Below are 26,520 nucleotides of genomic sequence, written 5' to 3' on the forward strand. Positions count from 1 at the left end.
TATGCCCTTTGCCAGCGAGGAGACACCTTTTATCGTCTCTGCGTTTCTTCCTTATAACAGGTGGGACCTGTCTGCATTTGTCTTCCCTCCAAATGTGGAGACCGGGGCAAAGGTCAGAGTTCAGGCGGTTTTAGAAATCACTGGAGAAGATGTTGTGAATGTGTAGGGAAGGGAGACTGAAAAGACGGAATCAAGGTGGGGCGGGGTCATCTGCGGCTCACACTGTGGGCAACGGGGGCCCAGTCTCATGGACTTCTGACCACAGAACAATCTCCACTCTGCCACCAGGAAGCAGGCCAGGGTCCTCGTCCGTTTGCCCCACTCCTTAGGAATTGCTCCTGGAGAAAGGAGCTCTTGAACCTTGAGATGAGAAACATGTGCAGTCCTCGAGCAGAGGCGTGTAGGTACTGATGGATGACTATGTACTGGGAAGATACTTTGGACAAGAGGGCCCCTCCCCAACCATCATTCAGAAGTGTAGACTCTGTGACAGCTTAAGTCTAAGTCAGGAGCAGGTCAGAGGCCTGGCCATCCACAGAATAAGTCGTCAGCTTTGCTCAGAGTTTCTGTGCACTGAAGCCATTTCTCTTTAGTGACAAATTACCAACGCAGGACCCAAACCACGTAGTGATATCTTCTGCTTCCAGCTTGTGTTGTGAAACATCACTTCCCCTCTGCTGCTCACATTTTGCCTCCTCCTGACCCTTTACTTACTTTTCTACCCACCACAAAACCCACCACTCTCTCTCTCTCTCTCTCAAGCCCACAGGGAAAGCACAGCGAAGCCGACGCTAGGCTTTTGCTGCTAGGGCTGCGGGCAGATGTGGGATGGAAGTGCCGAACCCACGTTGAGTTTTCCACAAGACTACATTAGAAGTTAAATTCTCTTCCCCTGACACTGTATGCCACAGGAGCACGCATGTAAACCACCGCTTGTGTTCCGGCTGGAAGCTGACTTCTGTGCTGCCCTCCTCTCCATGAGGAAGAACTCTAGGGCCTAGAGAGCTGTGGCTGTAGGGAGCCCAGGTCATGCCAGATGAGCAGTGTGTTAACACACAAGAGCACTGAAGCGGAAGAGAGAAAGTCCCATTTCCACTCCGGAAATCGGAGGTGCTCTCACCAGCACTGCTCTGCCTGCTCCCTGGCACCTACGTAGTTCCTGGAACATATTAGGTTCCAATAAATGTTTGGCTGGATGCCACTAAACACATGACACAGTAAGGCGTGAGAACATAGGGGAAGCCTGTCGCCTCAGCTGAATCAGCCTGGATCCGGTTATGGGACATCTTGGAAAATGAGCTGAAACCTAGAGATTTTTCTTGGTAAGAACATGTAATAGGATACGCACATAGAAGGAGGGTGTTGACTTTAAAACAGAATAGCAAAGGCCTGCCTATGGCTGCTGGGTGTGGGATCACTAATGTGAGGGATTCTAAGGTGGATAACCACGTCCACTACAAGTTGGGATCCAGTTCTAGCTCATAGCATACAGGAGTTCTAGAATATCCTTGGGGATCGGTCAAGTATAACTTCTCTCATCTATCCAGATCTGCCTATAGCAGCTACTTCCCTGACCAGGGACAAGGTCACAGAATATAGCTGGGCTGGTAGGAACACTCTCTTCTGTGGTAGACAAGACTAGGTCTAACCAAGCATCAGGGCAGGCTTGAAAGCTAATTAATGTCCTATTTTATGGGAGAACTTTCCTAGTTTCCCACTCACGGCTGTTAGAAGAGTGCTTAATGCCTTAGTTCTATAATGAGCAAAGATCTTGGTGCAGTCTTACTTAGAGAATTAAAAGCATCAAAAAAAAGGGGGTTGCTGGGGTATTTAAGGGGCCCACTTTCTTTTCTTTATTTACCCCTTTCTTGGGAACCCTGGTCTTTCTTCAAAGTCAGAGGGAGGGGACTATCCTATTGCTTTGGATTACTTCCTCCTTGCCCCTGCTCTGGGCCTGGGGACCTCTGGAGAAACTTATGAGCATGCATTGCGGCTGACTGCATACATCTCCCAGCCAGAGGGTGGAGTGAGCCTCCACCTTGTCTGCGCTGAGACCTTAGCTCCATGTATGACTGAATCAAACTGAATCCAGGAGTGGGAACAGCTGCAATATGCTCCCATCCTATCCCCAAATCCTCTCTGGAATATGGGGGAGGGGTGTCCTGAAAGCTCGAACCCCCCCCCCCCGTCAATATCTTTGTAATCCAGCACGCAGGAGTCTGAGGTGCAGCTACTGGAGAATGCCAAGCGCTTCACAGAGCAGATCCAGCAGCAGCAGGTCCGTCTGCAGGAAGCTGATGACTTTCCCAATGTCTTCACCACTGAGGTCAGCAAACTTCGGGAGCAGCTGCTCAAGTACCAAAATGAATACACTGCAGTTCAAGAAAGGGAGTACCACACTCAGTACAGATTGAACAGGTGAGGACCGGGTGCCCTGGGGACAGCTCCCCTGCAGGTGCAGGCTGACCAGGTGAGGACCCAGATCCCTGAAATCCGTTTCACTGTCCCACTGTGGATACAGGCTGACTAGCTGAGTTCCCTGCTTGCTGGCAATAGGCTGTTTCCATGTGACTTTTTGGGAGAGCATTTGGGTATAAGGAGTCTGAGCTAACCACTACAAGCCCAGTTAGTTTTCCTCATGGTTCCCTGCACTAAAGCATCACACAAGTGCTGGACATAGAACTCTTGGAAACTGAAATCCCTGACATGTTTTGAGCTTCAGAAACTACTGGGGGGAAAACAGAGCAAGGACTTGGCACCTCCTTGCTCCCCTGCCTCTTTTGTCTCTGTATCTGTCATCCTGTCCCCTGGATAGTGGTGGCTCCTGACTATACCCCATCATGCTGCTAGGCACCTAGGTCATATCTCCCCCACTTTACCTTCTAACACGGCAGCCACAGGATCCTGTAAGTTAACCTTTGTCTCCTCTTACTGAAGAAAAGGTGACACCCTCACAGAAGATCCATTGGCTTATTCAGACCTAGAGGGGAGTCACTTAGTGAAGCAAAGCAGGGACCAGTGGGAGGGTAAACTTTTCCCCAAATCCCTGTCCTGTTTCCATGAAGTTCGGCTTGCCCCACTGCATGGTGACTGTAATTTTGAGTTGTGGTGTGCTGGGCGCTGCGTCTGGGTACTGGGAAGAAAGTCCAACCTGCCCTCCTAGAATCTGTTGCTATTTAAGGTGGCAGCGTTTTGGCTATTTTTAACAGTATGTAGACTTCAGACAGTGCAAACACAATTCAGCCCTGCGTGGAGACAACAAATGCCTGAGCAGCTTCCAGAAAACCATGTGGACCCCGGATCTTGAGATCTTTCCTTGTTGCTTAAGTTTTTCAACTGAGGGTTAGATAAAGGAAGCAGTTTAAATGAACAGAATTCTATTCAGAAAGAAAAAAAGTCAGGCAGCTTTTCTCTGTGTGTCCTTCAGTGTAAACTTGTTCAAACTCTCCAGATAGAACTATAAAAGGAAAGCAGCTGTTTCCACGAGCACTCTTTTCAGCCGAAGAGACAATGAAACTAAAACAATTGGGGCTTGTTCATTAGTCTTGCAAATAGGAATTCGTGACATTTTGTGAAAGGGTACGGAACACATAAGTCAGCTGGTTTTTAAATTGTTTAAAATTTCCAAGTATTCCTGCCAAGAAAGGAGAATTGGGGGGGGGTGCGCTTTTTAGGTATAGACAGGCAAACCGTCCTCCCCCCACCCCCAGCTCCTTAGGATGCTGTGTTACCACTCACGCCGAATGAGAACAGCCAAAAGCATGTGGTACCTTAGGCTGAGCAGACCCCCTTGTATCCTCAAATATCAACGGCTCTGGAATTAATAAGCTCATTTCCATAAAGACAATTTTGTTAGCACAGGGAATTCCAGGCAAGAATAATGGGCTGTGTTTGCTCCGTTGCCTTCACACTTGATAGTCCATGGTACAGAAATAAATCCACTCAACACGCCCGGGGAAAAAGTAGGCATTTCCACCCATAGATAAAAATAAGCAAAGCCAAGGAGAGAAAGCTATTCATCCAAGCATACAGACGATGTTTGTCAGTTCAGCACAGTAAGCTCTCATTATACACCTAACAATACCAAGTGCCCAACACCCCCACCCCAGCATCTTCAGGAACGTCTGAGTCACTGGCCACTGACAAGAGCAACATCAGGTTGCTTCTCTTTTGGCTGCTCTCCTCCTGGCTGCTGCCGCTGCCAGCTCCTCCTCCTCCTCCTCCTCCTCCTCCTCCTCCTCCTCCTCCTCCTCCTCATCTGCCGCTTTCCTTTTCTTATACTGTTTGCGACAGCGTCTCACTAAGTAGTCCAGGATGGCCTCAAAGACACAAAGATCCCCCTGCCTCTGCCTCTGCCTCTGCCTCTGCCTCTGCCTCTGCCTCTGCCTCTGCCTCTGCCTCTGCCTCTGCCTCTGCCTCTGCCTCTGCCTCTGCCTCTGCCTCTGCCTCTGCCTCTGCCTCTGCCTCTGCCTCTGCCTCTGCCTCTGCCTCTGCCTCTGCCTCTGCCTCTGCCTCTGCCTCTGCCTCTGCCTCTGCCTCTGCCTCTGCCTCTGCCTCTGGCCCAACAACCGTTTTCACATAGAATAAGCTTTTTAATAGATGCTAATGGTCAGTAACTTGTTTTGATTTAGTTAATAATTAAATCTGTGTTACACAGGTTTAGTTTAGGGCTCATACTCACAGCTGATCTTTTGGTAAATACACTTCAGGAAGAAAATGTGTACCATGTTTAAGTGAGCTAAGTAAATATAGGTAAATAGGTAGTTAAACTCATGCTGCAGGGAGCTTATTTTGCAACCAAGGAAGTCATTAATTTTCTAAAAGCTTTCTCTGATAAAAAGTTCCAATATGTTCTCCAATGTTCCCCTTTTCTGTTGCCTTTTGAGTCTCCCTGGTTTCCAGTAATCCCTAAAATTTGGGCAGTCGGTACAATGTGTCTCTCAGTCTGACTCTGACATATTCTGGCAAGCCTTGGTCAGTTGGGGAAGCGAGGCTGTGACTGATCAGTGACCTTCCTCATGGTATGGACTGGGAGAGCTCTGACACTTGAGCCGGGCATGTGCAGGGATGTCCTGGCGTCTGGATGACTCAGTTCCAGTGACTAGTGATTGCAGCCGTCAGGCAGGCTTGCTCAGTTAGGAGAGGACAAGGGTGAGGAACCATAACTCTCCCCTCTGGTCTCAGCAAAGACCTTTTCTGAATCGCTGCTTTGATGTCCCGTTGTACCTGACCAATCTATCTCCTGTTCTTGCCCAAAGAATCAGAAGTGATGTTTATAAACGCTAATTTATTATAGGAGTAATGTGTTCCATTGTGGCGTTTTCATGCAAACGTATCATTATACTTTGTCTTAGTCCTGTGTCCTATGTCCCTCGCCCTCAGTGAGGTGATTTTAGCAACACCAGTAGAGTCCTTGAGAGAGAAGAGATGACACAGCGTGAGCAGCCTTGCTCATTGAGAACACACAGCTCAAAACTAACCAGTCTTTCTAGAGCAGGTTTTAGAAATGTTCCTCAGATGAATCCTTAAGTAACAGGAAGAGAAGCATCTGAGATTATCAGCTAGAAGGCAGACGAGTCCCAGAACCAAGGGCTATGATTTCTGCCCCTCACCAAGGCAAGCCCCCTAAAGCCCCCCTATGTGAATGTTTTACAAGCTACCTGTGTGGTTTTGTTTCAAGTTGGAACTTAGTAACAGTTGGTCTCTTAATCTTAGCTCTGGCTTCGTCCTAGACACATCCAAGGATTCCCTCAAGGTCAACCAGACCTTGATGCTAAAATTTGAGCATACCAAGAACAGGAACACGGTGCCCCTCTCCAGCTTTGGAAAGTCTGCACTACGAGATGGTTATGAGATCACTTCAGAAACCCACCTTCACTCACCAACTGCACTGTCAGGCACCGTACTTTATCCCTGTTCTTGTGCTCCTGAAAACCATAAATGTCCATGGCTTGGTTTCTGTTAGGGCAATTTTGATGCAGAAAATTGATACTAAGGAACTTTGATATTGAAGCCTCCTTCAGTGTGGAAGGTGTAAGAAAAATTAGATTGAATATGAGATTAAGAGCTAATATGTACTCTAATATGTGGCATGTATTACCATATCCAAAAAAAAAAAAAAAAAAACCAAAACTAATCTTGTCCCGGTAATGCCATACAAAAATGAAAATAAAAAAAAAAAACAGATGAAATGTAATCTGTCAACATTGTGACATTATTTATAAATGTAAGCAATTGAAACTCATCTGAAGTTTTGAAAGGCTGTCTGTCTTTTAGCAAGTTGTATTCCTGAGGTGCCTGGAGCCAACTCTTGATTCCCCCTACCTGTCGCAGCCAGGACTGTACTGAGGGAAAGTACTTACCTCTTGTTTTTATTTGTATAACATTGCAGAAGTGTGGCTATAGAAGTGTGTGTACAGTTCCTACATACAGCAGGCCTGGTGTGTGAGCAACAATACTTAGGAGTATTTTATGGTAGTATATACTCCCCATAGGAAAGCTCGAGAATAGCTAGTCAATTACTAGTTGTGGAATCTGTCTAGCCACTAGGAAAATATTATAGTGAATTCGATAAAAATAAACTCAGCCATGCATATGTAGTTAATAGAATTTTACTAAGGATGCATGGAAGAATGAAATGACCTTCTGTAGTACACAGTGTTGAAAGTTCATGATCTTTGGGAGTAGAAGCATGCACCTCTCAAAGGAAATAAAAGTCTGTGTTCCTTAAAGGGGAAATTCTGTAATAGAAATGCAACTAGTATTAACAGTCCTACATAATTAACTATTCTGTGTTTGTTCAAAAAAACCCACCATTTTATATTTATTTAAAGAGACGACTACAAACCTCTGTCTTGGCTTCCTGTTACCATTGTTTCCTTCATCCTCAATGGCTGGCAGCACTCGACCACCCCCTGGTGGCAGCATGCCCAAAGTGGTGTGTCAGTGTAGGGGAAAGGTAATTCTAAGGGCCAAGCCATGCGTACTGAACTCTGAACAATTCAGCTGGAATCTGCGCTCAGAAGAACTCGTTTATATCAGGTTCTATCTGACGGACATCATGAGACCATCATCACTGTACATCATGACCGATGAAGACCATCATCACTGTACATCATGACCGATGAAGACCATCATCACTGTACATCATGACCGATGAAGACCATCATCACTGTACATCATGACCGATGAAGACCAACATCACTGTACATCATGACCGATGAAGACCATCATCACTGTACATCATGACCAATGAAATATGCTAGAATGAAACCCGGTGCACACACGTATGCATGCCTTGGCTCCTTGTTCCTGGGTCTGCTGACTGGTGGGATCTGCTTGATACAGCACACCACAGAGTTCCACTTGCCGCTAACCTCATCACATAGTTCAATCTTCAGTGTTTGAAACTTTGAGCTGAGAAAATTTGGGGGAAAATGTCAAAGGCACTTGATGATTAAGTGCACAATTTTGTTTTTTAAAAAAATCTGTGCAAAATAGAACTCAAAATACGATTGTTGAGAGAAGGAAGTACATGAGTGTATCAACCTGTTGTTACTTAATTTAGAACGTTGTGTCTAATCCCAGTGAAGCAGTATCTAAAGTCTCCATTGTGTACTGTGTCACCTCACTTCAGTGGCCAAAATGAAAGGCCAAGGACTCTTGCCTTCTGTGTCATTCACATCAACAGGAAATCAGCTGCCTGTCCCCATTCTCCACCTGTACTTGCTAGTATTTTTTACTGATTTTTGTTTATTAATCTCAAGGTCACGGTCGATATTTAAAAACAAATGTCTTAGACCCGTCAGTTATGTCCTACGGGAATTCATCAAGACCCTTGCTGACTTTCTGCTTTTGTCTGCGCAACTTGGAGGGAGGTGTGTTCAAGTCCTGAACCGTAATCGGAGATCATTTCTTTGAATCCAAAATCTGGGGTTGGAAACTCCCGGGTGTTCAAAAAGTTTCTGAATTTGAGACATTTCAGATGTTGGACTTTCAGATTAAAGACACTCAAACTGGTACGGCGGCCACTGCACGGTGGTCTGCCCTCCACCTCCTTTTAACTTGCAGGTTTGTAGAATGGGTTTCTGTGGCTGAAGAGAACTCTCCGTTCTTCCAGAGGACCCACGTGGAGTTGGAAGCACCCACATTGGTGTCCCACAACTGTGTATAAACTCTAGCTCTACCTGTAGAGAAACCCTCATCATCCTCCCACAGACACCCACGCACATACATGTGCATGCAAACATGCATACACACAGAGACACAGAGACACAGATGCTTGTACATATACACAAATTAAATGAATATTTAAAACTAGTTTCTTGTAGACAATCTATGTATACAGGATCTATTATTTTATCCATTCTTACAACCTGTGTTTTCATTGTCATTTAAGGTGATTATTGATATGGCTGAGTTAACATTTGTACTGATTAATCCTCATTGTCAACCTGACTGGATTCAGAATCACCTAGGAGACACCCCTGAGGCTGTGATGTGATGCTGTTTCTCAAGAGGTGTAACTGCTCTCGTGGTTTTTGAAAGGGGCCGGATGTTGTCCTAGCCCTTGCTTCTCTGTGGATGCCACGTGCTTTTCCTCCAATTTTTATACAATCTTATTTTCTCTTATATTTTTTCCTGTAATTTCCTTTTGATAGTTTTAAGGTGCATTCGTGTTGCCTAATGGGTTCTTCAAGCTTTCCAGGTCTGTAATTTATTTTCTAACATGAATATAAGGGAATTTCCAGTCATTATGACTTGGAATATATTTCAGTTCACCCGCCCCCTTCTCTTTTTCCTCTGATATTCCCATTATGTACATACCATGCCTCCATAGTTGCCCAAAGTTAGGTTTCTTTCAGTGTTTTTTCTCTTGCTTTTGAGGTTTTTATTGAGATTTCCTCAAACTCAGTGGTTCCTTCTCGGCCATGTGTGTCCATTCTGCGGATGTCCCGTGACAGGCACTCTTTGCTTTTGTTGCAGTGTTCTTAATTCCTGGTATATCCTTGCATTTTCCCCTGGACTTGCCATGTCTCTGCTTGTATTACCCCTCCAGTCTTGTATTATGTGCTATTTATCAATTGGAACTCCCAATCTACTAATTAAAGTTGTTTTAAACATGGAGCTTGGTAACCCAAGCATTCTTGGTAACCCAAGTGATTCTAGGTGCTTCGAATCTGGCTGTGTTCTCTTGCTGAGCAGACACAATATGCCATGGAGAAGGAGCTCCTATAAGAAGACTGTAGCAGGTGATGGCACTGGTTGGAGGAAGGGAAGCGTTAGCTAACCCTGTGATCAGGTGTCAGTGTTTGAGTGGGCCCTGGGCCCTGGGCTGCGAACTCCGCAGATGCTCTCCCGTCCACTCTAGCCCTTCTTGGGACAGGCAGGGCAGTACCACTTGGACTTATTTTCCGTCTTTTACTCGGAAAGTCAGAGCCAAGTAGACTTGGGTGTTTTACTTCTCCCAGGCTGCTCAGCTGCTGATAAAACCCTCCAAGTTTACCCTGAAGACCAGCAGGGAGAAATCCAAATATTTTGAACTTGCTGATGAGGGTTCAGAGAAAGCTTGTAAAGGTAAACGAGCTGCTCATGGTCTTCCTGGCTCACCCTCTCACTACACATTCGTGGATCTCATCCCACACAGCTCGCTGAAACTGAGACCCAGCTAAGTGGTCAGGTCTCCAGGTCCCAACAGGGGCGCACCAGATCGCAGTGCAAAGGTGCTGAGACGTAAACCAGCCTTCGAGCCATAGCTGCCAGAGACTGGCTGCATCTTTTGACCTGAGCTGAACCATGTCTACTAAAGCCAAAATATCAACTGTTTTCATGGGCTCTGAGTAACGCCCAGAATCCCATCGCATAGCCATTCAATGAGGTTTCCACATGTGAAGGGCCAGGCAAAGCTCTGCTTGCCTGGGAAGAGACAGCAGAGATCAGCCTGCATGCTGCAGGTTCCCGAATTGAGTGACGAGAAGATCCTCCTGCAGCTTCTGCATGCACACACCAACAAGCAACACCAAACAAGACTAATGGACAAACAGAAGTCGCAGAAGCCACAGCTTACAAAGAACATCTCTCCATGGCATTTAAGTGTTTCCAGCTGTTTCAGTTTTCGCTACAAAAGTAAGCCCCAAAATACAGTCCTAGATGTTGCCAAATAGAATACCTCCAAGTTGTTCATGTAAGAATTCTAGAACTGAGGAATACAATAACTGAAAATCTTAACAATCCACCGATGGGTGAACCGAGGTTGAAAGTAAGAAAAGTCAGTGACTCCAAGACAAATAGAAAATACTCTGTCTGGAAAGCAGAGAGGGTAAAGGGAGAGAACCCGAGAGTCCCACGGGATAATAGCAGAAGGCTCTAACCCTGAGAAAGAGGCCAGAAGTGGAGAAGACTCAAGAGTGGTTTCCAAGCTTGTGCACTTGGAAATGGGATGGGGTGGAAAGTGTGAGGCTTCAGAGGAGGACAAATGGACTTTAACTGGGAAAGCCTGGCTTTGTCTCCTAAGAGCTGAGAAGTGAAACCTTGGCACTCCAGTGAAGTTCCGCCTGGAGATACTGACTCGGAAGTCATTGCTTCTCACTGGAAATTTGGAAACAGAAGGGGGAATAAAATCGTTAGGTCCCAGTGCGGCCAAGCCACAATGGGACATAAATGTTACTGAGGCTGCAGAGTAACATGAAAGTGTGTTTCTGACCTGGTGTGACGGCCCATCCCTTTAATCCCAGCACTCAGGAGGCAGAGGCAGGTGGGTCTCTGTGAGTTCAAGGCCAGCCTGGACTGTGTAGCAAGTTGATTATTATTATTATTATTATTATTATTATTATTATTATTATGTTATTTATTTACATCCCTCCTGGTTCCCCCTCACAGAGTTCTCCCCTCACACCTTCCTCTTCACCTCTGAGGGGGTGCCCTCCCTAGGATACCTAGGTATCCTCTCACCCTGGGACATCTCTACAGGATTAGGTGCATCCTCTCCCGCTGAGGTTAGACAAGGCCACCTCTGCTACATCTGTGCCAGGGGCTTTGGACCGGCCCATGTACGCTCTTTGGTTGGGAATGGCCCTACTTTTTTACTACACTTGATCTTAGCCAAAAGGCCGAGAAGCGATGGCCCTACTTTTTTAAAGATGTATTTATTTATTTATTATATATAAGTACACTCTAGCTGTCTTCAGACACACCAGAGAGCATCGGATCGCATTACAGATGGTCGTGAGCCACCATATGGTTGCTGGAATTTGAACTCAGATCCTCTGGAAGAGCAGACAAAGCTCTTAACCTCTTTCTCCAGCCCCAAGCAGTGGCCTTATTTTTTTTAAAAAAGTGTGTTTCTACATTCTGACATAGTTCAGTGAAAGTGAAACAGCCCCCACCCTGCATGCTTGCCAAGTGGTTTCCATTCAGTGTGGCTGGGAAGACAGGTGACATTGACCTTCCATTTTCCCCAGTCCAAATGCAAGGGAAGCTATAAATTCCTATGTATTCAGGAAGGGAAAAGGGTATAACACATAAAAAGTGTGTTTGTCACCAGGGCTAAAGACAGAGCATGAACTTAGCTGAATGACCACGAGGTAGACGTGTATAGTTGAGCATGCCTACTACTGTCATGATTTCATACAGAGCCGTTATGATTTGGGATGGAAACAATGCTGAAAAGCATCGATCTCAAGTATCCCCATGCAATATCCACCGGAAACACATCCTTCCTCGAGTGTCCAGGTGCCAAGGACCTCTGTTAGGTTTCTTCTGCTTCATGGCTCTATGTCTCCCTTGGTGGTGCTTCTCTGTAATACCATCCCTAAGGAATACAAATGTCATGTAAAACGTGGGAGCTCTTGGGATGTCCCCTCTTGTCAGCTGTGAACATCTGCAGGGTCTTCCCTTCATAATGTCAATGGTAGTTTTCCAACTCGGATGTAAATAACGTGAAGCAATGGGTCATCTCTGGGCAGCTCTACTCCCCTGGGTGCCTCTTTATCCTCATTTAGTACACAAATTATGTATTTCAAAGAGTGAAAATAGGGACTGGACCAACTTCAGTCATCTACTCGATTCCTGCTACTGATTATTGAGTGTCAACTGTTTTCTAGCAATGGTGGTGCGGAGTAAGCAGAGCAAAGTCTCTGTCCTTGCAAAGCTAGTGCATGACAAAATACCAGGCATCGAGGAGCACTATACAGGACAGAAAAACTAGCCTGCTTGGAATTGTTGGTACTGTGTTAATAGGATGGCCCAGAGTAAGCCAGGCAGAGGCATCAGGCAGGCCAGAGGGCCTGAGGTGGGAACAAGGCCAAGTTGGCCAGAGGGAAATGTGTTGAGCAGCAAGACCGGAGAGTCAGATGATGCAGAGTTTCAGCTTAGTCCAGGTTTGACTGGATGTGGTTGAGCAGAAAAGCGATGAGACCTTGTCTATGTTGCTAAAATCACTGAACTGAAGGAGGGTTGACTATCAAGGGCATGGGTGGAGGCAAGCAAGGCACAGCCTTTGGAAGGCCCCAGTAGTAATCTGAGGTGGAAACATGGAGAGATCAAGTCCAGAGCCTGTCTGGGAGGAGTCCCAGGCCACAGGGATGCCCGTGGTCCAGGACGGTTATAAGAACATGCCCAGAGAGTTGCCTTCTTAGGTACATATGTATGATGGAGTGTGGGTGGGAGGACACACCTAAGGGCCAACAAGAATCAAAGCCATGGGGTTGGGGATTTAGCGCAGTGGTAGAGCGCTTGCCTAGCAAGCGCAAGGCCCTGAGTTCGGTCCCCAGCTCCGAAAAAAAAAAAAGAAAAAGAAAAAAGAAAAAAAAAAGAAAAGAAAAGAAGAATCAAAGCCATCATCGAGAGAGGACCCTAGGATATGAGGAGACTAAACTGGGAACCCTACTGAGAGAGAAAATAGAAAGGCACTGGACAGAAAGAACTTACTCTTCCGTACTTTTTGTCAAACATGCTATTTTCTTTTGGCAGCTTAACGGAAGAAAAGAGTCTTGTATTGAAGGAATTTGAGAAGATACCTAAGCCAGGAGTAAGTATTAGAGTTTATTAAATGCAGCTGTATTCAAAAACCCCTTTAAAAATAAAGCCACACCCTGGAACATTTGGGGCACCAACAATCCACGGTCACTGCCGATGCCAAAAGGAAGACACATGCACTTGTGACTGGACACATGCGAGGCGCGGTACAGACTTTCTGTGCTGGCACCTGTGTTAGCCTCTGCGTAGTGACAGCATTTGCTTTGTTTCTAGAAGAAAATGGGTTTCTGTGCTTGTCACTTAAGAACATCTCTTCTGTTGCCACGGCATTCGGAGCTTTCTGAGCTTCCCAGATTTGGTTCATAAAGACATCACTGTCACACCATGACCAAGGCAACATATAAAAGAAAGCATATAATCTGGAGCTCATGGTTACACAGGTTAGAGAGACTGACATGGCAAAAGGCAGGCAGGCACTGGAGCAGTAGCTGAGACCTTAGGTGGAGCCAAAACTGCAAGGCAGACACACACACACACACACACACACACACACACACACACACACACACACACACACATACACACACACATACACACATACACACACACATACACACACATACACACACATACACACAGAGAGAGAGAGACAGAGAGACAGAGACAGAGAGACAGAGAGACACACAGAGAGACAGAGACAGAGAGACAGAGACAGGGAAAAGAGAGAACAGGAGAGGAGAGGAGATGAGAGGAGAGGAGAGGAGAGAAAGCAATTTGAATTTGAATTTTAGTTACAGACTTAGGTAACTTATTTTCCCTCCCAGCAGTTGGTAGGAATCTCAAAGAAAGCTCAGAGCAGGCTAATCAATCTATGCACTTGGCCATTATTAGCAGACAGCCCTTCTGAGCATAAGACAGCTTTCATCTGTAAGTCAACCCCACTCCAGATAATAAGGCAGAGGAAGCCAAGTATCCTGCGAGCGTGACAGAGGACACTGAAGGAGAGACTGCAGAGGCAGTGTCAGTAAGTGTGGGTCCTAGTGTGTAGAACTCCGAGCCTCCTCATGGTTAGCTGCCATGTATGACCCGGGCTAGCCATGAGACATATTCAGTTTATTTGCATTTGACTTTGTCAAATCTCAAAGCCACAAGAAACAGAATGTACATTTTCACAGTGCTTTTTGGTATGAAATAAAGATTAACACAGAAAACATTTAAAATATGAAGCACTCGATTTTTAAAAAGACGTCAAAACGATCACAGGCTTAGTTAACATGGCATAAACTTCATGCTGTGGCTGACGGTGTCAGGCCTGAGACCCCCTAACTTTCGGGGAATCGCGAGTCTGTGAACACGTACAATGAATGTGGTGAGTGGGACTGGTTTTAGTTTCACATTTAGGCAGTGGAGCGCTCGCCCCGACTGTCTAATGGGCCATTGTCACAACTTTTCAAGGAAATAGAGAAGAAGACAAAGCTCCTGAAAGAAAGCACTGAAGAACTGCGCAAGGAGGTGATCCAGAAGAGACTGGAGATCAAAAACCTGCGGGAGGACGTGGTGTCCAAGCAGAAGCAATTAATGAAGGAGCAGAAGGAGCTGGAAGAACTGATGGATTATCAGGTTGGCCTAAAGGTATGCTGTGCACACTCCGTCAACGTTGAAACATTGCACCCGTGTGGATATAACACACAGGGATGGAGAGGTAGCTACCCTACATGACCAAAAGAGCAGTCACACAGACTCGACGGGTGAGCATCATGAAGGACACTGTCAAATGCAATTTAAAGCCTAAGGATTTACAAAGGGCCTGAGGGTGCTTGCCCGGAAAGGACACGTGAAGGCTCACTCATACTGTCCTAATTTGCAGGCCTAGGCTCAACGAATGGGCCTCCAACATTTGCAGTGAGGGTCACCAACACACATGATTCCTTGGAAGGAACAGAACGTTCTACCCTCTTGTATCTGTCTGTATTGCCTTATACCCATGTGCTTGACTCCACTCCTTTTACCATAAAAGGACTAGGAGCCTATATTAATGTTTTAGGAAGTAACGAATTACAATTAATTTTATTTTGAAAAATGTATAATAATTCTCAAAACAACTTAAAGAACCTAGAGTTATTTAAAGAACAACTCCCAAAACTCACTGTCCTAGAAAATAATTATGATTGGGTCTGACCTTTTCCCCTAAGATCTTAGAGCAGTCGCTCACCACACGCCCATCTTCTCTGGGGATATCAGAACTAAGACGAGACTCCTTTGCCAAGAACCCAGGGAGCTTCAGCTTCTGGCACATCACATGCAGGGATCTCTTCCAAGGGCTTGTACTAAGTTAGCAGCTGCAGCGTTTTACCCGAAGAGGGGCTTCCAAATTGCCATGCCTCAGCCCTGTAAAGCCTGGGTCTGCTCCAGGATTAAGGAAGATCCTACAGAGAGAAGCACTCCACCCTGTCAGTGCAGCGTGGCCTTTAGCTCTCATGCTCACGTGTGGGTCCAGAGCTCAAAATCTATCGAGCACCTCAGATAAGAAGGGTCTCTTTCCTCGCACAATGCCTACAATGAGCTTTCTACCAATGCGTACAGCTTGCAGAGCATGAAGGTCCACGGGTTTAGTTTCCAACCTCGGTCCTGCACGTACGAGCCGCGTGACTGCCTGCAAGTGGTTTAGGGTTTTTTTTTGTTTGTTTGTTTGGTTTTTGTTGTTGTTCTTTTCGTTTGTTTTTGTTTTTGTTTTCCATGTCTCCTTTCACAGTCTGAGGCAGGACTCCCTGAAAACAGTGTCCAAGGCCCTTAATGTGGGGGAAATCTATGGGGCTCACAGCAGGGCAGGACAGAGCTAAGGGAGAAGATGGGCCAGATAGAACTCTAGTTCTATCTGCTGTAGAACTCTAGTCTCAGCCTGGCACCAGAAAGAACCCTAGATCTTTAACTGAACCACAGAGGCCATTCTCCTGAGTCAAAGAGCATGCGGTACAACCTCACACAGCCTCCTCCATACTTCCTTACCCTCTCCCACGCCAGGGAAGAGGGAATCTCAGAGGGGCACCCAAAGCTGCCCTACTCTGTCAGCTGCTTCTTGGGATAGTAACAACCGTAATAATAACCTTATAAGGCCCGTGTGGATATTGGAGGAAATAAAGTGTGTAGGGTAGATGGTAAGAACCCTGTAAGATTTTCTTTTTTCTCTCGTTTGAATTGCTTGCTTAATTGACTACACAGCTTACCATGATTGTATTTCTTTACTAGGATGACGTGGTCCATCATCAAAGTGTTCCTGTACAAATTACAAAGGAGATAGAAAAACTAACACGCAGAAAAATGTATGATTTAATACTTCTACTCTAAATTCCTCCTAAGATACCCTCTCCCAAATAATGTGTCTATATGTTATAATGTTTATCAGTTATAATCTTGGAAATACCTGATCCTGGTCCCACATGGGTTCTATGTATCGTGTTCTTTAAAAGACAATAATACAGCAAACGATGATAATTCTATTTCAAGTTATAAATTCTATTTCTATATAGACCTTCAGCGACTTCGTCAGGGCCTGGGATTAACCATTTGATCTGAGAACTTCCTGGTCCAGAATGACCCTCAGGCAACCACAGCCCAAATGATAGCAACTCCTCCCTCTGCGTCTCTCAGTTCACCCTCAGACAACCAGGGTAGACCTCAGCGTGGAGATCACCGAGAAGCTCTCAGAATTTTAGTGATCAAAAAGAAGTGCAAGATTGGTGCACATAAAAACTATTCCTGAGAAACAACATGATTACTCTAGCAATTGATCTTAAAAGAATAAAGGAAAAAGGAGCCGTAGTGATTGTGAAATCCAAGATCACCAGAAGTGTAGTTAACAGAGTCAGGTCTGGTCCAGGAGGCTAGTCACAATGAGAGCAGAAACTGTAGGTGACAGAGTGACATCTGAGGAGAAATGGGCAAATGCCTGTTTTCAGGGGGCATTCCAGGAAGTTATTCCCTGTCCTAGTCTACCTCTCTGTCTCTGTCTCTCTGTCTCTGTCTTTCTCTGTTTCTCTCTCTCTCTCTCTCTCTCTCTCTCTCTCTCTCTCTCTAACACACACACACACACACACACACACACACACACACACACACACACACACACACGACCAAATACCCTGACAGATAGGAAAGAAACCAGTTTGTTCCAGCTTACATTTCCAGGATACAGTCCATCATCGTGTGGATGTCAAAGCAGGAATTTCCAACAGTGATCATGCTACACCCACAGTCAAGGGCAGAGAGATATGAAAACACATATGCTCTCCTGCTTGCTTTACTCAGCTAGATTTCTTCCCCCTTATGCAATGTAGGACCTCCCTGCCTAAGAAATGGGGCCACTCACATTGGGCTGTGTCTTCCCACAACAATTTACTTAAGACAGTCTCCCACAGACATACTCATTGGCCAACCCAACGTAGATTGTTCCTCACCTAGACTCTCTTCCCATGTGATTCAAGTTGATGAAGAAAGCTAATGATCACACCTCCAAGTAGCTCCCTCCTATCTTTGACCTTCACATACTTCTAAGCTCAGCGAACTTGTGACTAGTATATTTTTGCCTGATAACAGAGACAGTATGAACTCAAAATAAGTCCTCTTACTTCTGCTTCCGTGTGTGTTCCCTACAGAGAAACAGAGAAGAAAAATGTTGTCTTGGAATTTGAGTTGAAAGAGCTCAGTGACTCTTTAAAGAAGCTTGAAAACAAAGTCAGTGCTCTTGCAGAAGAGAGGGATGACACAATAAAGGAAGTTGAGGGCAAGCGAACCTTACTAGAAGTCAAAGAACGAGAATATGGCCAACTGCTTAAACTATTGGAATTAACCAAAGAGAATGAAGCCTCCTCGCTAGCTGAAAGGTTACTTATATTTCTGCACATTCTGTCACCTAAATTTTAATCAATGATGTCCTGAAGAGTCAAAACATTAGCAATTGATTGTATGCTGTTTTAATAGCAATGTGTAGAATTTTAAATCAATTTTTAACCATTAATTAAATATATTACCAAAGCACTTTGAAAGTTTTTTTTTCCTATTCTTCAATTAAATTGTCCTCAATTCTATAGTTCTGAATTTAAGAATAAAAGCCACTGTTGGCTATAAGGGAATTATATTGCCAAAATATGCTATGTAATTCAGAGTTTTACCAATCAGTGAGTAGAATTTCTAACATGATCCCAGTGTTCTCTGGATGAGGGAGATTTCATGGTGTGATCCCTTACTGGAACACCTTACTTCTGAGTCTGTGTATGTGTGGGTAGGTTATGCACATGTATTCAGGAGCTCGTGGAAACCAGAGGTTTCCCTTTGTCATCCACCTTACCTTTTCAGACAGAGCCTCTCCTTAGGACCTTGGATTCCCTGATTAGGCTAGGTTACCCAGCTAGTGAGCTCCAGAGATCCGGTAATCTCTGCCTCCCCAGCACTCGGAATATAAGCGGGTTCCACCAGTCACAGTGTGTTACATGAATGCAGGGGGCTCAAGCCCTTTAACAACTGCAGACTCTCCTAGACCATGACTTTTCTTAAGTGCTAGAAATTGAAGCTGGGATTTTGCCCTGGTAGGCAATTGTTCTACCACTGGCCTTTATTCTACTTCCTATGCTAAAGTAGAATTTCAAGGAAGGAAACTTGAAACCCGTGTCTCCCAGCCTACCATTACATTTAGGCAATTTATAAGATTATACTTCCAAATGATACCAACACTCAAAAGTGGCTGCTTTGGGTCTCACTTATGATTTATGGTTGTCATGTGAAAAAAATTCTGCATGTAAACTTGAGCATGCTGTCGTTGATGAGCTTAGCAAACTGTATAAGACAAGTGATTTTGATCTTCACCCTTGATCTGAACAGAGGGATCTTGGATATCAATCTACGAAACTGCCTCATGGACAAGCAGAATTACCATGATGAACTTTCTCGTAAGCAACGAGAGAAAGAACGAGATTTTCGGAATCTGAAGAAGACAGAGCTGCTCCTGAAAGTGTCCTTGGATGCGCTCTCTCAGGCTCAAGCCTTGAATCAGAGGCTTCTACTAGAGGTGGGTTTGAAAATATGCCATCTCCATGTTTTTAAGCTCAGGGCGTTCTATGAAAGTAAAAGTGTTGTACTTTGGCCATTAACAGAAAAAAGGGACAATGGGGTGGCAATTTGAGGATGTGTTATCCCGTTATGCTGCTAGCCCCGTAATATTGTCCATGTCTTTTCTAGCCCAAGACTAGTCAAATGTTTTGTTTTGATTGGCAAAGAAGTAATTGGTCCAGCCAATTTGGAATACTAGGCCTGTATACAGTATACAGTATACAGTATATAGTATATAGTAGGGCAAATCTAATTTTATGGGTTTAAGTGTCAGATCTGGCGGTTAAGGAGCAGATCTGTTTGCATAAATGTCTATAGTCAGTTGGTTATCTGGACTACTAGCTAAAGGACCCATTATTAAGCTGCCTGACTTTTTTGTACATCACCAGAAGTAGACTCTAGTGAGAGGATGCTTGAAGTAATAGGGTATCATATGACTACCTCTGTTCCCAGTTTGCCCTTGCTATCTGGGAGGCTCATTTCCTTCAGACAGCATCTGATACACATACACCATCCTCAGGAAAGGTCCTGCAGAGAGCACACCTTATGCTGATGGCTGTGTTGGTGCATTCTTTGATGAAAATGGGGTCAGGTCTCTGAGATGAGACAGCTGGTTTACACAGAACCCGTTATCTTCAGAATTACCATGTTCTAGGACCTTGAGGGTGTTCATGACCTTGGAAGTAAACAGCCATTTCCAACTCTTGGAAGCATGTCAGAACCTAACCTGTACCTGATACTCTTCTCCTGGCTTCCTGAAAAATTTACATTGTATTGTCCTTTGCTTTTAAGAAGTCACATAACTACTAGGTCAGGACAGTGCACATTGTAGGAAGAAGTGACATGCCATTTTTAGCTCGAGGCATTTTGTTGCCTGTGTGAGGCCTTCTAGCTCTTTCCCTCGCCTGTGTTAACTGTGGAAGGATGTTATGAAATGAGGTGCTGTAAGGTGGGAGAAATACTTAACCATAGAAGCCTTGTCACTGGGCTCAAGTGATGATAGCCATGTGATTAAGAACACCAGCTCCTCTTCAGAGGGCAGGGAAAAAGGGATCCATTCCCAGTACCCACGTGGTGGTTCACAACTGTCTCTAGCTCCAGTTGTGGTGTTGTTTCCATTCAGCCTCTCAGTATCCTTGTTGATATGTGTCTCATGCACGGCACACACTCTTGCGATCTGGCCAGAGAAGATAACACCTTTTCATTCTTGTCTTTAGCTCAGATGTTAATGTATACTGCCATTGTTGGTAGCCTTGGACTACGGCCACTCCACAGCAGGTTCTTTACCCCATATGCTTATATTTTATTTACTCCCCTTTATTTCTTCCTTTAGATTTGCCAATGTTCATTGTTCTTGTTTCCACATTTTAGATACTGACTGGTTGGGTTTACCCTTCCTTTTTTTTTTTTTTATTTAGAGAATACTTTATTAGTTTTTGTAATCAAACCCACGTATATAAGACCTTACATATTTAATACAGTGTGTTACCCCTGTACAAATGGAAAAAACTTAAGTTCAACATTTCTAGACCAATATGGCTGTTAATTTCTGTACAGTGCCAACTCAACACAGTAAACGGGGATACTTTTTTCGAAAGGTGACAGCACAGGTAAAGTTTCAAAAATTCAAATTATATATCTGTATATATATATTTATATTTATATAAAAAGACCAATAATAGCAGTGTGTTATGCATCAACAGCAGCAACAGCTTTTCCAGGTTCTGCAGTCATCTGAACAAAACTGTAGAGACATCCAGCACACTCCATTAAAAAAAAAAAAAAGTAAAAAATCAAAACCCGAGAAAACAGCACAGTTCTGTTACTCTTGTGGTACCTGGCACCATTTTTTTTTTAAATTAGCTTCTCAATCATCATCTGGAAAGAAAACATTCTGAGCAACATCATTAAAAACAGCTCTGATAAAGCACGGTCACTACTACGTATCATAAAGCAGGTACAAGCTATTTTACATCCACAGAGGTATGATACAGTACTGTCCTACATCTATAATTCTAGAGGATACAATTTAAAAGGCATTATTTGAGACTTGATTCTACTTTTCCAGCAGAGGGCCCAAAGGATGGTGTGACACAGCTTTGTAAAGAAACATACTCTAGACAGGATTTCCTTTCACTAGTGGCACAGTTCTAAGGATTCATTCTCTCCATGAATGTCAGCTAAAACCGTTATTAAAAAAATGAAATATCCCTAGAACAAAACCGTATAACCACCGGATTCACATGAAGATGACCTAGTGGAGACAAGCTGGACCTCACCTTACCAACAAGCTATCAAATCTGTTATGTTTAAACAGTGAGACCTCCAAGGAAGGAGATGCCAAGTAGTGCTTCAAAGCTTCGGACCACAATCAAACACAGCATCCTTTTCAACAGAAGCAGAAGCTCATCTGAATATGCTCATGGATGCTGACATCAACATTTAATCATCTCCTCACTCATCCAGGAAGAGGGGGAGATCAGTTACTACTGTACTTTAATGTGTTCAACCAAATCACCATGTTACAAAAATAGCAAGCTGCCATAATAAAAAATAAGGCTCCTCTATCCAGCACCAGATAGCATCATTTTACTTTCAAGCCTAGAAATTGCACACTTGTATATAAACCAATCGAAGATGAGGATTGAGAGTTCATCTTGGTGGATTTTTCCTTTGATGAATATGAAGTGTCCTTCCTTATCTTTTTTGATGACTTTTAATTGAAAATTGATTTTATTTGATATTAGAATGGCTACTCCAGCTTGCTTCTTCTGACCATTTGCTTGGAAAGTTGTTTTCCAGCCTTTCACTCTGAGGTAGTGTCTGTCTTTGTCTCTGAGGTGTGTTTCCTGTAGGCAGCAGAATGCAGGGTCCTCATTGCGTATCCAGTTTGTTAATCTATGTCTTTTTATTGGGGAGTTGAGGCCATTGATGTTGAGAGATATTAAGGAATAGTGATTATTGCTTCCTGTTATATTCATATTTGGATGTGAGGTTATGTTTGTGTGCTTTCATTCTCTTTGTTTGTGTTTCATTCTCTTTGCCAAGACGATTAGTTTCTTGCTTCTTCTAGGGTATAGCTTGCCTCCTTATGTTGGGCTTTACCCTTTATTATCCTTTGTAGTGCTGGATTTGTAGAAAGATATTGTGTAAATTTGGTTTTGTCATGGAATATCTTGGTTTCTCCATCTATGTTAATTGAGGGTTTTGCAGGATACAGTAACCTGGGCTGGCATTTGTGTTCTCTTAGGGTCTGTATGACATCTGTCCAGGATCTTCTGGCCTTCATAGTTTCTGGCGAGAAGTCTGGTGTGATTCTGATAGGTCTGCCTTTATATGTTACTTGACCTTTTTCCCTTACTGCTTTTAATATTCTTTCTTTATTTTGTGCGTTTGGTGTTTTGACAATTATGTGACGGGAGGTGTTTCTTTTCTGGTCCAATCTATTTGGAGTTCTGTAGGCTTCTTGTATGCCTATGGGTATCTCTTTTTTTAGGTTAGGGAAGTTTTCTTCTATGATTTGGTTGAAGATATTTACTGGTCCTTTGAGCTGGGAGTCTTCACTCTCTTCTATACCTATTATCCTTAGGTTTGATCTTCTCATTGAGTCCTGGATTTCCTGTATGTTTTGGACCAGTAGCTTTTTCTGCTTTACATTATCTTTGACAGTTGAGTCAGTGATTTCTATGGAATCTTCTGCTCCCGAGATTCTCTCTTCCATCTCTTGTATTCTGTTGGTGAAGCTTGTATCTACAGCTCCTTGTCTTTTCTTTTGATTTTCTATGTCCAGGGTTGTTTCCATGTGTTCTTTCTTGATTGCTTCTATTTCCATTTTTAATTCCTTCAACTGTTTGATTGTGTTTTCCTGGAATTCTTTCAGGGATTTTTGCGATTCCTCTCTGTAGGCTTCTACTTGTTCTCTAAGGGAGTTCTTTATGTCTTTCTTGAAGTCCTCCAGCATCATGATCAAATATGATTTTGAAACTAGATCTTGCTTTTCTGGTGTGTTTGGATATTCCGTGTTTGCTTTGGTGGGAGAATTGGGCTCCGATGATGCCATGTAGTCTTGGTTTCTGTTGCTTGGGTTCCTGCGCTTGCCTCTCGCCATCAGATTATCTCTAGTGTTACTTTGTTCTGCTATTTCTGACCGTGCCTAGACTGTCCTATAAGCCTGTGTGTCAGGAGTGCTGTAGACCTGTTTTCCTGTTTTCTTTCAGCCAGTTATGGGGACAGAGTGTTCTGCTTTCGGGCGTGTAGTTTTTCCTCTCTACAGGTCTTCAGCTGTTCCTGTGGGCCTGTGTCTTGAGTTCACCAGGCAGGTTTCTTGCACGGGAAAAGTTGGTCCTACCTGTGGTTCCAAGGCTCAAGTTTGCTCGTGGGGTACTGCCTAAGCCCTCTCCGCGGCGGCAGCAACCGGGAAGATCTGCGCCGCTCTTTCTGGGAGCCTCCGTGCACCAGGGTTCCAGATGACGTTTGGTGTTTTCCTCTGGCGTCTGGATGTGCACAGAGTGCAGTCTCTTCTGGTTTCCCAGGCATGTCCGCCTCTCTGAAGGTTTAGCTCTCCCTCCCACGGGATTTGGGTGCAGAGAACTGTTTATCCGGTCTGTTTCCTTCAGGTTCCGGCGGTGTCTCAGGCGCAGGGATCCTGCCGCTCCTGGGCCCTCCCCTACGGGAACCCAGAGGCCTTATACAGTTGCCTCTTGGGCCAGGGATGTGGGCAGGGGTGGGCAGTGTTGGTGGTCTCCTCCGCTCTGCAGCCTCAGGAGTGCCCACCTGATCAGGCGGTGAGGTCTCTCTCCCACGGGGTTTGGGAGCAGAGAGCTGCTGCGGGCCAGGATCCGCGGGTGTGGGACTTCCGGTAAACACAGGAAGTCGGGTTTACCCTTCCTTATCCTTTCAATGATATACTGAAAAGAGTAGACCTGCCATCCTTGCCTTAGTAGAGCACCATGGGAACTAACACTCTTACTGTTCCCAGATGGTGCCAGAGCCTTTGCAGACCCTCACTCCACTTACCTTTGTAAGTCTAACTCCTCTAAGCCTGATCTTAACATCACTTCACAAGTTACTCTTATTGAAAGGTTGACTAATGACAAGATACTGCGTAGCCTAGCACACAGCACATCAGATGTTCAATTGGAACTTCTGAACACACAGACTTGGAAGGAAAGAATCCCTGACTTTAGTCAAGTTCTCTTCTTAATTCAATGCTATTACTTCAGCTGAATCTTTTTGAGATCTCTTCATATGGTATGCAACATGCTTCTAGTCCAAATGCTGGTGCAGGAGAAAGCAAGCATGCCTTCTGGTAGGACCCTGAGAATGAGAATGGAAAATAGCTGTGTGTCAGAAAATGTATAATAGAAAATATTTTCTCCTTATGAGAAGCATAGCTAAATAATGTTTAATTGGATGTGGAATCAGTTTTGACAACTGATCTTATAATTTTTACTGTAGAAGACAATGACGTGATTTTCTTTTAGGCCCCTATCCACACCACACATTTTTTTCCCCTCCATGTACCAAATATTGTGTAATTTTAGATACCTCAGAATTTGGTAGTTACACTACTATGAACAAGTTATGTCTCCATACAACTGAGTCAGATAGTAAAAGCATAATTGACTCTTCTACAAATTGTACATTTCTGAGACTTCATGAACATACTAATTCTTATTTGCATGTTTTCCCTGTGATCACTAGTTTAACTCCAAACTCTCCTCAACTGCACACATTTCCTTAGGAATTAAAGCACATTTAAAATCTATTTATATAATATCTTGTCAAAATGGCTTCTAATCGCTGCCAATGACCTCTAACAACCAAAGGAGCACACCAATAATCAAATCAGTTGAGTTATTTCACGTTTCAACCAAGGAGAGCAAACTGTGGAAGTCTCAGTAGAGGGCCCTGGAAAAGACTGATAGCCTTTGGTCATATGGTATGTGTTGGGGAGACAGTTTAAAGAAAGAGACTCTGTCATGAGTTTACATATTGCCAGGAAATGAGAGTAATTTTGATTGACTGTATTAACAAGACATAGTATTCAAAAGAGAAAAGACTGGATGGAGGAGGGCTATAATTGGAAGAGAAGGTTGTAAGTGGAGAATGTATAGAACATTTTTGTGGCCTGGGCAATGTTCATATTTTGGTTTATATTAAACACTATTATGGAGTGGTTTTGTTTCATCTCATTCCAGCAAAATCACAGAATGGCTTTCTCTGAAGTTGATGCTCTGTGAAATTGTCGCTGTTCAACAGAATACCAAGGCCCAGCTGTGAGTGGCAGGCTGGCCGGCTCTGTCTGGTATACCAGATGGCTGCCTCTCTGATGTAGCTTCTGGCCTGTTTCAGACTAATCTTCTTTCTTTAAGTACTTCCTGTCCCACACTCATCTTGGAACCCTTACTATGTCACCTCTGCAAAGTGCTATCCTCTCCTCTTTATTGGATCTCATATTACATGCATTTTTCCCTCTCTTGGATCACTCCCTACCTGTGGGGGAAACACGATTTCTAGTAGTTTCTTGAGAAAAGGAAGGTGGAAAATGACTTGTGTTTCAAAAATGCATAATGGAAAACTATTTTCCCTTCACTATCAGAATACATAATTAATATTTAACTGGATGTGGAATCTTAGGTCAGAAATAATTGCCTTCAGACTAAGACATTGGGCAGATGTCTTCTAGTTTGTTGAGTTTTTATTAAAGAGAATTTGATGTCATGATTTTGGTCCTTTGCTCTAAACCTTTTGTTTCCCATGCTTGAAGCTTATAGGTTCGTTTTGTTAACTCCAGTATTTTTAAATTTTGCAATGATAGTCTCACAAGTAAATCCTTTATCTTTACTCTTGTCAGAGACTCGGTTCTTCAACCATCTTGAACTATGTCTTTGATTTTATCTCCTCCATTTTTCTTCTATTCTGTCTTTCTGAAAGCCCTCTTATGTAAATGTTGGGCCTTAGGAAAGAGTTCTCTAATTTCCTTTTCTTTTTATTTTTGCATTCATTTTTGTCATTTTGCTACAAGCTGGATCACCTCAACATTTCCTTCTGGCCCTTCTCTTTCATCCTGCTATCATAACAAACCTTCCCATAAACTCTTTGAGGGTCTTCTTGTTATGTTCTCAGCAGCTGGGATTGAATTCAGGGCTTCACACATGCTAGGCAAGGATTTTACATGGTGGACTATAACTCTAGCCTGAAGGTTTCTTTTCTGCAATTTTTTTGGCTTATTTTTATTTGTTTGTTTGTGTTTGGTTTTGTTTGTTATTTTTGGTTTTTTGTTTTTTGTTTTTTGTTTTTTGTTTTTTGTTTTTTGGTTTTTTTTTTTTTTTTTTTTTGAGACAGAGTTTCACTCTGTAGTCAGACCTGGTCTCAAACTAGTGGTCTTCCTGTGTCAGCCTCCCAAGTGCTGGAATTCCCAGTCAGAGTCCCCAAGCCCAG

The 26,520-nt window shown here is 43.9% G+C and overlaps 1 protein-coding gene and 1 long non-coding RNA gene across 12 annotated transcripts in view; one reads left to right on the forward strand and one right to left on the reverse strand.

Moving 5' to 3' along the window:
• Ccdc146 (coiled-coil domain containing 146) overlaps nt 1-26,520 on the forward strand; it is a 148,836-nt gene that overhangs the window by 81,083 nt on the left and 41,233 nt on the right. For 8 of the 11 annotated variants that reach the window (XR_005503289.2, XR_005503288.2, NM_001025044.1 and 5 more), the window contains 6 exons: nt 2,209-2,418; nt 12,970-13,027; nt 14,431-14,607; nt 16,222-16,295; nt 17,628-17,855; nt 18,850-19,036. Coding sequence is in view for 9 of the 11 variants with exons in the window: in NM_001025044.1 (NP_001020215.1) it covers nt 2,209-2,418; nt 12,970-13,027; nt 14,431-14,607; nt 16,222-16,295; nt 17,628-17,855; nt 18,850-19,036 (934 nt within the window). In the remaining 2 variants the exon portion in view is untranslated. Of the gene's footprint in view, nt 1-12; nt 1,323-2,208; nt 2,419-12,969; nt 13,028-14,430; nt 14,608-16,221; nt 16,296-17,627; nt 17,856-18,849; nt 19,037-26,520 lie in introns of those variants that run through there. The other 3 variants (XM_063286464.1, XM_039108088.2, XM_039108090.2) reach the window with 3 other exon arrangements.
• LOC120102212 (uncharacterized) lies at nt 11,676-17,291 on the reverse strand. The gene is made up of 3 exons (XR_005503408.2): nt 17,153-17,291; nt 16,200-16,249; nt 11,676-11,809 (listed from the first exon to the last, which is right to left on the reverse strand). It is a non-coding gene; the product is annotated as an uncharacterized LOC120102212 (long non-coding RNA).

Source organism: Rattus norvegicus, chromosome 4 (assembly GCF_036323735.1).
Source record: "Rattus norvegicus strain BN/NHsdMcwi chromosome 4, GRCr8, whole genome shotgun sequence".
NCBI lineage: Eukaryota > Metazoa > Chordata > Mammalia > Rodentia > Muridae > Rattus > Rattus norvegicus.